The following is a 13,630-nucleotide window of genomic DNA, read 5'->3' on the forward strand; positions in this document are numbered from 1 at the left end:
CCTAAATGAACTTTAGGAAAATCACTTTAGCAGCTTTGCTCAGGATGGTTTGGGGCAGACTTGAGTTAGGGAGACCCACTAGGAGGCTACCCCACAAAAGGAGATGAGGATCTGACCGTGTGTGGTGACTACCAGAGCAGAGGGAAGGGGACATATCTGACATGATGGGGAGCTACTCTGGTTAGGTAGGATGCAGGAGAGTGAGGAGGTTACAGATCCAGGAGACTAGAAGGATGATGGTGCCTTGAACAGTAACAGGAAAGGTTTTGGAGAAAGACATAAAGGCTAGAGTTGGAGATATATACATATATATGTATGTATAGTACATATATGCATACATATAATATTATCCACAGAGAGAGAAACTAGGTAGGGCTATATGTGTGTATACATGTATATAGATATATTATATTATATATTTGCATATATAAGCACACATATATACATATGTAATATATACGATGCTATTATATTATATATACATATAATACATAGGGCTCAGGGCAGCTAGGTGGCACAGTGAATAAAGCACCAGCCCTGGAGTCAGGAGGATCTGAGTTCAAATCCGGTCTCAGAAACTTAACACTTACTAGCTGCGTGACTCTAGGCAAGTCACTTAACCCCAATTGCCCTGCCTTTCCCCCTCCAAAAAGCAAAAATAATAATAATAATAATACATAGGGCTGGATATATCTAGCCTTAGTCTAGATGAGAGAGAAACACACCCCCCCCCAGGGAAATTTATTTGCTTTATATTTAATTATGTATCAATAGGTGGTTTCTTTCTAGTAGAATGTAAGCTCCCCAGGGACAGACTGTTTCTCTTCTGTCTCTTTATTCCCAGCATCTAGCACAATAATTTACACATAGTAAGCACTAAATAAACATTTACTATATTGCATTAAACTGAGGATTCAAATTCAGATTTGTCCTAGAGTTGAGAGTAGGGTCTGAAGAGATAACTAAGAAACTTTAAATCAGTCCCTTACCAGGAAGCATTTATCAAGTGCCTACATGTTCCAGGAATGGTGCTGGGCACTAGGGATACAATGACAAAACACAAAGACTTTGCTCTCAAGGCTTTTACATTCTCTCAGGGGAGATTTTAGTAATGAAAATAGTACAGGCCTAAGGATCTGGAAACCTGGGTTTCTAATTCAGGCTCTGCATTAAGAGTGCCTCAGTTTTTCCCATCTTTAAAATGGGATTTAAAATCATACTTATACTGCCTTCTTTATATTTGGAAAGTTGTAAAGGGCTATGGAAATGTGACTGCTGTCATAACAATAATAAAACCTCATATTTATATAGAGCTTTAAGGTAGTTCTGAGCAAGGAACCCAATCACCTTCTCCACACTGAAAACGTGGACGTGCTGCCTCCCATCAGAGAGGCAAAAGGACAGGAGAGGAGGACACCCTATAATAGTGGTATGGGGGAGGGGACCTCTGTGTCCAGCTCTGTCCTAGATGATTATTGAGCAAATTTCACCCTGTCCCCCCTTGCCCCTCCTCTCGCCACACCATTGGGATTGCTGTCCAACAATATTTAACTTCTTTCCCTGTTCAGCCCTCACCCAGTTTGTAACCTTAAGCTGTGGTACAAAGTATTCAGTACCTTTGACAATCTAACTTTACATCCATTCAGAGCTCAGTGCTAGAAGTCAGAGAATCTGGGTCCTAATTCTACCTCTGACACTAACTCAAGGTGTGATTTTGGACAAATTTCTTCCCCTCTCCAAGGCAAAGTTTCCTCTTCTGTAAAAAGAAATAATTAGACAATAATGATCTCTAACGTCCTCTGGCTATCTGTATTCTAAGGTGGGAAAGATAAACTGTTAGCTAGCAACTGGGAGGAACTAGGTCATTGTTGGGGATGTTGCCCAACTACTATCTTGGGACATTGTCTCCTCTTCCTCCTCCTCCTCTTCCTCCTCCCCTTGTTCCTCCTCCTCCTCTTCCCCCTCCTCTTCTCCCTCCTCCTCTTCCTCCTCCGCTTCTTCTTTCTCCTCCTCTGTTTCTGGCTGTCTGTCTTTCTCTCCAGACTCTTCTCCTTTTCTCTCCCTTCACCTAGTCATTCCTTAACAAAAGTCTCTGGGAGAATTAATCCTGCATGTTCTATCCCTCTGGTTACCTTCCATCACAAAGCAGTCAATGAGTATTGCTAATATTTTATAACCCTTAAAGGTCTGCAAAGTGTTTTACATGTTATCTCATTTTAGTCATCCAGGGGTCTATGCTTGACAAGATCACTTTCCTTGAGTTCTTAGATCCTCCCTCTTCCCCCTCCCTCAACATGTTGGTGCATAGATCATCAATCTTCATTTGACAGAAGGGGAAACTCAGAAATGAGGAAGTGACCCACTGAGGACCATGAGACTTGGAGTCAGAAGGGTCTTCAGAGATCATCTAAATCAACCCTCTCACATTACAGATGAGGAAACTGAGGACCAGAGAGAGAGAGAGTCAGAGAATCAGTAAAGATAATGCAGCAAGAGTGGAAGAACTAGGATTCAAATGCACACCCTCTGACTCCAGAGTTAGGTCTCAGTCTAATGTCCCATGCTACCTTCTTAAGGTGCTAGCTGGGTACTCTGGGCTAAGCAGGGAAGAAAAGGAACAGGCATTTATTAAGAGCCTACTATGTGCCAGGCACTGTGTTCCATGCTTTACAAATGTCATCTCACTGGACCCTCACAACAACCTTGGGAGTTAGGTATTATTATTATCTCCAGGGCCACACAGCTAATAAGGGCTTGAGGTGGGATCTGAACTCAGGTCTTCCTGACCAGAGCCCTACACTCTATCCCTTGCACCACCTAGCTGTGCCAAGTAAGGCATGAAATTACCTGGGAGTGCTAATAAGAGGATCAATTGCAACGTCACGCACACCCAGTCCATAAGACTGGAACCAGCTTCTCCCCATAATTTTTCCAGTGAAAAAGCCCCAGAAATTTACCATATATTTCTATGGCAAACCTTGTAGGGGCAGGTGTTATAATTCCCATTTTACGGATGAAGAAACTGAGGTTCTGAGAAGGCAAGTGGTCTACTTGAATCTTATCATGAATCAAGCTAGTAAGTAGCAAATCTGGGGCTAGAACCCAGGTCTCCTGATGCCAACCTTACCACATCCCTCAACAGGTTACCTGTGCAAGTTAGATGTGGGAAGCCTTGAAAGATGCCCCAATTCCTTACCATAATTCAAGCCCTTCTGGGTGATCTTGGCCACGATTCCTGGATTGCTGGCATCAACCCTAGAACACAGAACCTCCAAGAGCAGCAGTAAAGACACCAACACCCCACTCTGGGCCACCCTTATCATTGTTTCAAGGTCCTTCCTTATGATAAAGAAGTTAAGAGACTGCTGGTGTCTCCCTCAGTGTAAGGGAAAGGAGGAGAGGACTGTCATTTATAGCAGGGTGGAGGAGGGAGGGCTTTCCCTAATTGCTCTCTGGAAGTTCCAATGTTCCGAAATAAAAGGGAAAGGGTGAGAAGAGGAGGGAGAATAAGGGGGAAATCAAGGGAAAGCGTGTATTTATGCTTGGGGAGTTTTTCTTAGCACCTAGCTAGTTTGGCCCTGAGGCCAGAGGCTATGTTTGCTTTGGCAAAAATAGCTCCCACAATTCTCCTGTCTCTGGGCAATTTCCCGTTAGCTGCTGGGAGGGAAACTGGAGAGCAGAGGAGTGAAAAACAAAACTCCTCTGCAAACATCAGAGACTGTTGGAACTCCAGACGGGTCCCTGCTTCAGAGTTGGAATCTCAAAGTTGGAAGGGACCTCAGAGGCCCTCTTCTTGTAACTGAAACCACCAAGAATGCCCTCAACAGCATAACCAGCAAATTTGTCCTGCAATCTTTGCCTAAAGACCTCCAGCAATGGGGAATTCATTTCCAGAAGTAGTCCATTGTACTTGGATGGCTTTAGTTTGTAAGATTTTATCTTTATCTACATAAAGTCTAAATCTGTCTCCTCCCTCCATCTCCCTCATCTCCTATAAAATGAAACTAATAACACTTAACTCCCAAGGCTATTGTGAGGGTCCTATGAGATAACATGTACAGTGCTTTGCCAACCTTAAAGTACTATATAAATGCTATCATGGCATTTATATGTACAAATATCATCGCTTTGCTTGCCCACAATAATTCTAGGAATTAGGTACTATTGTTATCCCCATTTTTCAGTTGAGGGAACTGAAGTAGGTGAGTTAAGTGACTTGCCCAGGGTCACACAACCATGAGGGCTTGAAGCCTAAATTAAAACCCTCCTCTCTCCCTACCACCACCACTCTCACATCTCCACTGTTCTTCGTTCTGAATCAAATGGCCTAGCTTAACAATTCTTCCACACAAAGGCCCTTCGAAATCCTTGAACATAACTAATGTCTCCTTATCCAGGCTGACAAACCAAATTTCTTTAGCTGTCTCTCATTTGGCACAGACTCTGGGTCCTTCACCACTGTAGTTGTCCTTCTCTGGATAGCAATAATATCAATATTAACATTTGCAAAACTATTAAAACTTTTGCAAAGTGCCTTACATGGGTTATCGCCTTTGATGTTTATAACTCTGCATCCTCGTCTTACGGTTAAGGAAACTGAGGCTGAGAGAGACTGAGTCATTCAGGGTCATCCAGGTAGCCAGTGTCTTAGGGGCACTTGGACCCAGGTCTTTTTGACTCAAAGTACAGCACCCTGCAAACTTACCCACCTGGCTGTCTCAATAAGAAGCAACTGCTACCATTATTACTCTCGAGATGCTTGACTTTTTGTTCCTCCACATGGATTTTATTATTACTTTTTCTAGCTCTATAAAATACTACTTTGGAGTTTGGTATGGCACTGAATAAATAATTAATTTAGATAGTATTATCCTTTTCATTATATTGGCTTTAGCAATTAATGTTTCACAAATTATTTATTTCTTCATTTTTGTGAAGTGTTTTATAGATTCACATAATTCTTTTTTTTTAAGCAATTGGGGTTAAGTAACTTGCTCAAGGTTACACGGCCAGTTATTTTGTGTGGTTGCTAAGTATCTGAGGCCAGAACCAATCCCAGGTCTCCCGACTCTGGGGCCGGCGCTCTTACTGTGCCACCTGGCCGCCCCTGATTCACATAATTCTTGATCAATCTTTGTTATGTACCTGACACATAGTAGGCATCTAACAAATATTAGTTGACTGACAACAATGATAAAAATATCATTTCATATTGTTATGATTGATTATTTTTGTTAATTAAAAAATTATCCCTATTTTAAAGATGAAACTGAGATTAAAAGAGATTGTCTCTCAAATAGTTTATAGTTTCTGTAGTAGTTATTTTGAATGGAATTCCTCTTTCTAGAGCTTTCTGCTGGGTTTTGTTGGTTTTATATCAGAATGCTGATGATTTATTTGGATTTATTTTATGGCCTACAACTTCACTGAAGTTATTATTTCAGTTAATTTTCGTTGACTCTCAAGAGGTCTCCAAGTATACCATCATATCATCTCATAATAATAGCAATAATAATAGAATTTGCATAGTACTTTAAGGTTGGCAAAGCACTGTACATATCTCATTGGATAGACACAATAGTCCCAGGAGGTAAATGGTATTATAATTTCCATTTTACAGATGAAGAAATTGATGCAAAGAAAAGTTAAGTGACTTGCCCAGGGTCATAAAGCCACAATATGTCTAAGATAGAACTTTAGGTGTAGCTATCCAGCCAGTTCCAAATCCACTCAATTATATTATTGTCCAGCCCATATCCCTTGATCTTGTCCACAAGAATAAGATAAAGATTTCTTGTAAATGCTTTACTAAAATCCAGATAAGCTCTATCCAACCTGCATCAGAACAAAAGAGTCCTCTATTACCTTGCAACAAGTGATCATTCAGCCCTCACTTGGAAACTCTTAGGGGGATCATCCACTAACTTCCAAGGCCCTCATTTCATTTCAGGATAGATCTTGTTCTGAAGTTTTTCCTTTTACCTGTGACCTCCTCCTCCCTGGTACCGTCCCCCCCTCCCCAACTTTCACTCAAAGGTTGGGTCTCCAGAGAGGTAACTACCTGGGTTTCAAGGTACTCTGTGTGTACAAACTCTAGCTCATGAACTTCTTCCAATTACCTTTTAATAGTCAGCCAGTAAACACAGCCCAAAGCAAAGGAATTTGCTGAGCTAGCACCATAAGACTAGTTAGAAATTAAACATCCCCCATTCCGCCCATAAATCAGGGCTTGCTGTCCCACAAACATACACAGAATCATTGAAAAAGAGAAGGTAAGTCCTCAGAGTATCACAGCAGAGAGGTCCATACTTGGGGAACACATGTAACTCTCAAGGTAATTCACACCTTTCTATCACTGTAGGACCCCAATAGTCTTTCTCTATTAGTGCCATCCTCGTGCTGCTTCCCCTGGGAACTGCATCTCTACTGGCAAGGTCCCTTAGCTCAGCTCTCAGGGCCTTTTCTACTCTGTAGCTCCATGCCTGATGGCCAGGGCTGGCTCTCCTCTTGACTCACACAAGAGGAGAGGTCACACATCTCAGAGTTGTCTCCTACCTTGAATCTGGGACTACTCCCTGCTGTGAGAAGTGTCTCCTATTGGAGTTCCCTATTAGCTCCAGGATCAAATATAAAAACCTCTGTTTGGTCTTGTAGCATCAATCACACTGGCATACATAGGTTGGCTGCTAGCACACGTTCTTAGATCTGCTTTACTAGGAAAGATAGCTATTTAAGGGGTCAACAATCTTTTTTTTTTTTGGCCTTTTGGAGGGCAATTTGGGGTTAAGTAACTTGCCCAAGGTTACATGGCTAGTATTTTTTTATGTGGGTGTTAAGTGTCTCAGGCTGGAACCGAACTCGGGTCCTCCCGACTCCAGGGCCAGCACTTTACTCACTGCGCCACCTAGCCTTCCCTTCAACAATCTTTTTTAATTACATTCACTAGTTCAGGGGAAATACAAGCAGAGAAATAAAGACCAATAGATAGGACTCTGACTGCCTGAATCAACTATACATTTTACATACATCCCTGGATCGCGAGACTGTTTACATCTGAGCAGTCAGGGAGCTCTGAACACATGGCCACTCAGAATCTCAACCAGGAAATCACAAGATCCTTCTCATAATCAAGCCCCCAAAGCAAAATACCAACTCAGAGTACATGTACACTTCTCAGAGCCTGAAGGCATCACAACCCTCCTGACTCAGTGCTAATTAGAAATTAAAAAGAGGTGTGAAAGCCTTCCCACAAACAAGCCTCCCGCTAAGCAAGTTTCCTTTAATGGGCTCCATCCAATGCCTATTAATGGGCAGGGAAAATCTTATAGCCCATTCATATTACAGGCCTTTGCAGTCTTCTTAAACCTTAATTACTTCCACATATTCTACTAACCACTCACACTGGAGAGCAGCCTTTACTGTGCCTCTAACAACACATTCCAGTTCCCAAGTTGGGGTGTTTTCATTGGCTATCTCCATGCTTGGAATGCCCTCCCTTATCATCTCCCCCTCCTAGATTCCCTAGATTCCTTCAAGTCTCAGTTCTTTACCACCTTCATCAAGAAACCTTTCTCCTTTCTCTTCAATCTGAGTGCTTTCCCTCAGAGATTACCCCCAGTTTATCATGTGTATAGATCTCATTTGTATCTAGCTGCTTGCAAGCTGTCTCTCCATTAGGCTGTGAATCCCTGGAGAGCAGAGGCTTTTTTTTTCTTTCCTTTCTTTGTATCCTTAATGCTTAGCACAATGCCTGACACATAGCAGGTTGTTGACTGACAAAAAATAATGATAAAAATATAATTTTATATTGTTATGATTGATTAATTTTGTTAATTAAAAATACTATTTTCCCTATTTTAAAGATGAAGAAACTGAGATTCAAAGAGGTTGTCATCTGGCTAGCAAGTGTCAGAGGCATGATTCAAATCCAGGTCTGTTTTTGCTGTACCAGGCTGCGTCTTCAATAATAGCTAGGTTTACAGCACTTTAAGGTTTGTAAAACACTTTATATCTGTTATCTTTTTTGGTCCTCACAACAACTCTGTGAGGGAAGTGCCATTATCCCCATTTTACAGATGAGGAAACAGAATCTGAGAGATACTAAGTCTCTTGTAAATCTATGCAGGAAGGGGAGGCCTTGCCAGTTTACTGATTCCTATCGAGTCCCTTCCCCTGTGCCTGCTTTGAGTGGTTTTCTGGTAGTGGATGGAGATGGACTTCTCAGAAAAGTCCAAGCCACCCTGTCCAAACCCTAATATTCACACAGAACACTTGGCTGGGTCTGGCCCGGCACAAAGGAATAGGCTTTGGCTTCTGAACAGTGCTGAAACCAGGGGACAGAATCTGTGACCTTCACTTGATTTGCATGGACTGACTAAGGAACTGGCCAAACAGCTACTGAGAACAAGTCTAAGATAATGCCCAGATCTTCTAGAGTCTCAAGGGCCTTTCATTTGGCCCCAGTTGGTATCTAGGGAGTCAGACCTTTCAGTCCTTTTCTTGAAATCAGTCTTTTATTTCCATTAATATTTATGGCCCCATGAGGGCTTACAGGATGAATCCAAGTCTATACTCACAGACTATAGGGTGTTGGTACCGGGAAGGCCACTAGATAAGAGCATAAAACATAGAACTTTAGAGCTGGAAGGGACCTCAAAATTTAGAATTCCAGAGCTGAAAGAACCATCAGAGATCCCCCATTATTTTCCATTTCCCTCATTTTGCAGATAAGGAAAGGAAATGTGACATGTTAGAAGTGACTTTCCTTGACATAGCAAGTCATCAGCAGAGATAGGACTGGACCCTGGATCCCCCAACTTCAAGCCCAGTGCTCTCTCCATTACAGCTCTCTGCTGGCTGCTCCCTTCTCCTTTGCCTTACCTCTCCTTCAGCCAAGGCTATCTATTTCTCCCTGATCATTGCCAGTTCAGAGGACTTCACAGGATGGCTGAGAAGAATTGGGGTTCAGAGGAGAGACAAAACCTCCCAGGTCACAAAACTACTCCTGGCTTAATTAGGAAGGATAAGCTCTGGGCTCAGACACAAAAAGCATGCTATCCAATACAACTGTATTCCAATCTAACTGAAGAAATGCTGATGCTTGGAGGGGAGGCAGTGAAGAGAAACAGTTCTTCCTCCCCCAATCTCCCATCCCCATCGCATGTGTCCAGGCTCAGCAACCTGGAACTATGATACCTCCCTTTCAGGCCTGCCTTTCCTCACAAGTACAGCACTGCATTCTCTGTGGGATGAATCAGCCCCTTTTCTGGTAAGACTATACTCATCTCCCCTGAGATAGTCCTCTGAGATAACTGGTATTGCCCTCCTCAACATATTTTGCCCTAGGTGAATTTTTAGTTACAACTCTAGGTTTAATATTAAAGCTGAAATGTGCCTTAGAAAATAGAATATCAGAGTTGAAAGAGCACTTAGAAAATAGAACCCAGAATGGCAGAGCTCGAAGAGAAGTAGAAAGTTAAGGACATTCTTAGGGCTGAGAAGTAGAATGTCAGACCTGGAGTTTTGCGGATTGTAAACGCAGTATGAGTCATAAGTGTGACTAGGGTCAAAAAGTCTGAAGAAATCATGGGCAGCACCAAGAGAATTGTGGTATCTAGAAGACAGTGAGTAATAACCTTCTGGAAAGCAATTTGGAATAATGGGAAGAGGGACTAAAGTGTCACTTTAACCCAGAGATTCCAATTGTCTAGCATATTCTGCAAGGAGGTCAATCACAAAAAAAGAAAGTCACTCTCTACTCCAAAACACTTATACTGGCCCCTTTTAAGGAAGCAAAGAACTGGAAACGAAGTAGGTGCCCACTGACTGAAGAATGGCTGAAAAAATTAATTGTGCTACATGAATGTAATAGACTATTTCTGTGCCCTAGGAAATTCTGAAGATGATAATTATAGAAAAGTATAAGGTGCATGAATTAATGAAAATTAAAGTAAGTGGAGCCAAGAAAATGATACACAACATAATAATAACAATGGAAATGGAAAGAACAACCACCCCAAAAGTTTAGAAATTGAATGCTGTGACATTTCAATGACCAAGCTTGGACCCAAAGGAGATATATAAGAAGATACCTCCCTTTGCTTCTTTGCAGACTATTGACATGGAACATGCATCTAATATCAAACTTTTAGGGGCGGCCAGGTAGCACAGCAAGTAAGAGCACCGGCTCCAGTGTTGGGATGACCTGGGGATCGAATCCGGGCTCAGATACTTAGCACCTACCCAGAAACACTTGGCCATGTAACGTTGAGCAAGTTACTTAACCCCAATTGCTTTAAAAAAAAAACAACTTTTAATACTTTGATTAGTTTTGCTGAACTCTTTATTTTTCTTTTTCTTTTTTTTTTTACTTCTCCCTCCTTTATTATAAGAATGGATCTCTGAGAGTAGGTGATATGCTGGAAAATGTAGATAATATAAAAACAAAAGAGGTCAATAACTTTAAATATTAAGTATTACTATTAAATAAATATAAATAACAATAATAGCCTGCTTTGATTTGCCCTGCTTAAACCACATTTAGAGTACCTTTTCTAACTCTGGCACATTTTGAAAAGAACATTCATAAGCTTGAGGGCATCCAAAGAAGTACACCCAGATGATGCAAGATCTTGAGACCATGCCATATTAAGATGAGTTAAAGGCTGGAGAAGAAAAGAATCAGGAAAGGACATATCTCTCTTCTGAAAGCTTCTTTCTCAGCAAGATTCCTTGAAAATGAATTATCCATACTTGATATTTACACTTTCTCTGCTCTTACTACCTTCTTTTTGTTTGTTTTTTATTTTTTAAATAATATTTTATTTTTCCTCAATTATATTTAAAGACAATTTTTAACACTTTTTTTATTTTGAGTTCCAAATTTTCTCCTTCCCTCCCTTCCCTTCCCTCTCCCTGAGACAGTAAGCAATTTGATATAGGTTATACTTGTTCAATCATGCAAAACTTATTACTGTATTTCTTACTATCTTCTTAATCTGTAATATCACTTAGCTAAACCTTTTCTCTTCAAAATTACCAATGGCCCCTTATTTGTCCAGTATCACAGTCTCTTGTCAGTTCTCACATATCTCAGGCCTTCTCAGCAGCATTTGACCCTTGTGACCATCCTCTTCTCATGGATACTCTTTTCTGGGCTTTCATGACACTGGTTCTTCTCATACCTGTCTAACCACTCTTGGGTCTTCTCTGATTCATCAACCATGTTATTCTTGCTCACTGTGGATATTACACCACACACCCACACACCCACACACACACACACACACACACTTGTTCCCCTCACACACACAGAGGCTCTGACCTGAATCTTCTCTATCTGTCTCTTTCTCTATTGGCCTATCTTTCTTTCTCTCTTACTATCTGCCTCTTTGTCTGTCTTTCTTTCTCCCTCAAATGTCTGATCTCATGTATTCATGACTCTATTGTGACAAAGAGTATCTTCCAGAAAATGTTCAATCTGAAAAGGAGGTTGGTTAATTGACATAGTGAAGAAGGAGAAGAAGGACATGTGTAGGAATCATTCTGGAACTACCTCCCTGGTCCAGGCAAAATAAGTTCAAAAGTTGATCTATCAGAGCTTGGGTAAGCAGGGGCAGGGTCTGAGCATGTAGAGGGAAGGAGATGAAGATGCAGGAGTGCAGATAGCACTGAGAGGAACGTCCAGGAAGATCTGGGTTCAAGATCTGCCTCAGACACTTACTAGATGTGTGACCCTTGGCAAGTCACATCCTCTTTAAGTCTCAATTTCTTCATGTATCAAATGAAGGGGTTGAACTTAAGGGCCTCTAAGAGTTCTCCCAACTCTAAATCTATGATCTTATGATCCTATGAAATCAATTGGTCAAGGATGTCTGGATCAGCCACCAAACCCCACAAATGCAAAGTTCAGTTACAATTGTTGCTATGGGAAACTAGCAGCAGTCTGACAACCTTTCATAGGAAATTTGCTCTGGAGATGAATCATATGCCATCGCTCTGCACATCGCTATAACAGTAGACAAGTCTGTACAAGGCTACATTGAAGCCCCAAGTGAGGTAGGTAGGATAGGTTTTCATCATACCCATTCTACAGATGAGGCACACAGAAGCTATAGGATTTGATCCATGCACCACAGTCAACGTGGGAAAAACCAAACTTGAATCCACTACTGCTGCCTCCTAGCCTTGTATACTCCCCACTGGAGACAATCCGGGGGAACAGAAAGAAGGCAGGAAACCAAGGTTTGTTTGACACTGGCTATCTATGTGACTATGGACAAGTCACTTCACCTGAATGACTTAGTCATTGTGGTATAGCAGAGAGCACTAGACTTGGGGTCAGGAAGACATGGGTTCAAATCCTCCCTCATAGACTTACTAGCTGTGTTACTTAAGTCACTTAAGCTCTCCCAGCCTCAGTTTCCTCATCTGTAAAATTGGAGGGTTGGCCTCACTGGCCTCTAAAGTCCCTCCCAGCTCTGTCTATGATCCTATGTGAATATTAATATTGACACTACTGACACCACGGGATGGTTTGAGGGAAGCATTTTGTAAACCTTACAGCTAAAGAAATTGGAGTTTATTATTGTTTTTACACAGCACAGTGTCTCCATTGATTACACCTCCAACTCAGGACTCAGCAACTTATTCAACTCTGAGTCACAAGCCTGACTCGGTGTCTCAGCAAGCACCCTAAGCGTCCTCAGGATGGCTGCCACCACAGGTTCTTGGATCTGCTTTGATAAAGGAAAGCAACTCAAAATGGGTTAACAAGCTTACTTTAATCAGTCAAACATATATCGTTTACCTTGTTCAAGGGAAAAAGGTCAGTACCCCGAACTTCAAAGTACACAGACAGAATTATCAAGACAGAAACAGATCTAGTAGACAGATTTCAAACTGTCCAACCATTACATCCATACCCAATCAACATCTGGGTTTCAACATCTGGGTTTTTCAAAGCCTGGGGGGGGGGGGGGGGGGCGGCTCAGGACAACGGCTTCCCAGAATCCATATCAAATCACAGAACACTTCTCAAAGTGAGCCCCCAAAACAAAGCCTCACATCAGGGCTTATATAGCCTTCTCCTGGCTCAGAGAATGTGACAACCTTATTGACCCACTGGCCAATCAAAAAGTATCTACTGAAAAACAAGCCTCCCACCCCAGGCTTCAGGTGTACTTTAGCCTAGGGGCAGGGAAGATCTTCCAAATTTACATTCCCATTACACTCGGTAATTCCCATCATAAGCAAAGAGAAAGCCTATAAAATAGGTGAGGAAGGGTCAAAGAATCTGGGGCTGGAAGGGAACCTAAGATCTCTAATCCAACCTCATTTCATTTAATGAGAAAACTGGGATCTACAGAGAAGTGACTTACCCAAGGTCTTTCCACTAGTGAGTATCAAAGAGGATAAGTACAAGTCTAAGCAGAGTTCTCATTTGACCTCTGGTCTTCATACTCCAAATCCAATGTTTGCTTGTTTTTTCTACTATATATGATGCTTCCTCATAAAGAAAGTAAGTAGAGTATGAGAAAGAAAAAGATATAGAGAGGAGAAAGAAAAAGAGGGATTGCAGATCTACCTACTATAAACTGCTCTATAATCCTAGGCAAGTCATCTTTCTCCT

General features: G+C 41.6%; 1 protein-coding gene across 1 annotated transcript in view; it reads right to left on the reverse strand.

Annotated features, from left to right (window-relative positions):
- The window catches only part of LOC138142489 (lipopolysaccharide-binding protein-like), a 30,753-nt gene extending 27,254 nt beyond the window's left edge, over positions 1 to 3,499 (reverse strand). The window contains exon 1 of the mRNA XM_069063505.1: positions 3,197 to 3,499. Coding sequence (XP_068919606.1) covers positions 3,197 to 3,323 — 127 coding nt within the window. The 5' untranslated portion in view covers positions 3,324 to 3,499. The remainder of the gene's footprint in view (positions 1 to 3,196) is intronic.
- Positions 3,500 to 13,630: the final 10,131 nt, after the last annotated feature.

Source organism: Petaurus breviceps, unplaced genomic scaffold (genome assembly GCF_028583685.1).
Source record: "Petaurus breviceps papuanus isolate PSGF00001 unplaced genomic scaffold, PetGlider_PUasm1.0 90591, whole genome shotgun sequence".
NCBI lineage: Eukaryota > Metazoa > Chordata > Mammalia > Diprotodontia > Petauridae > Petaurus > Petaurus breviceps.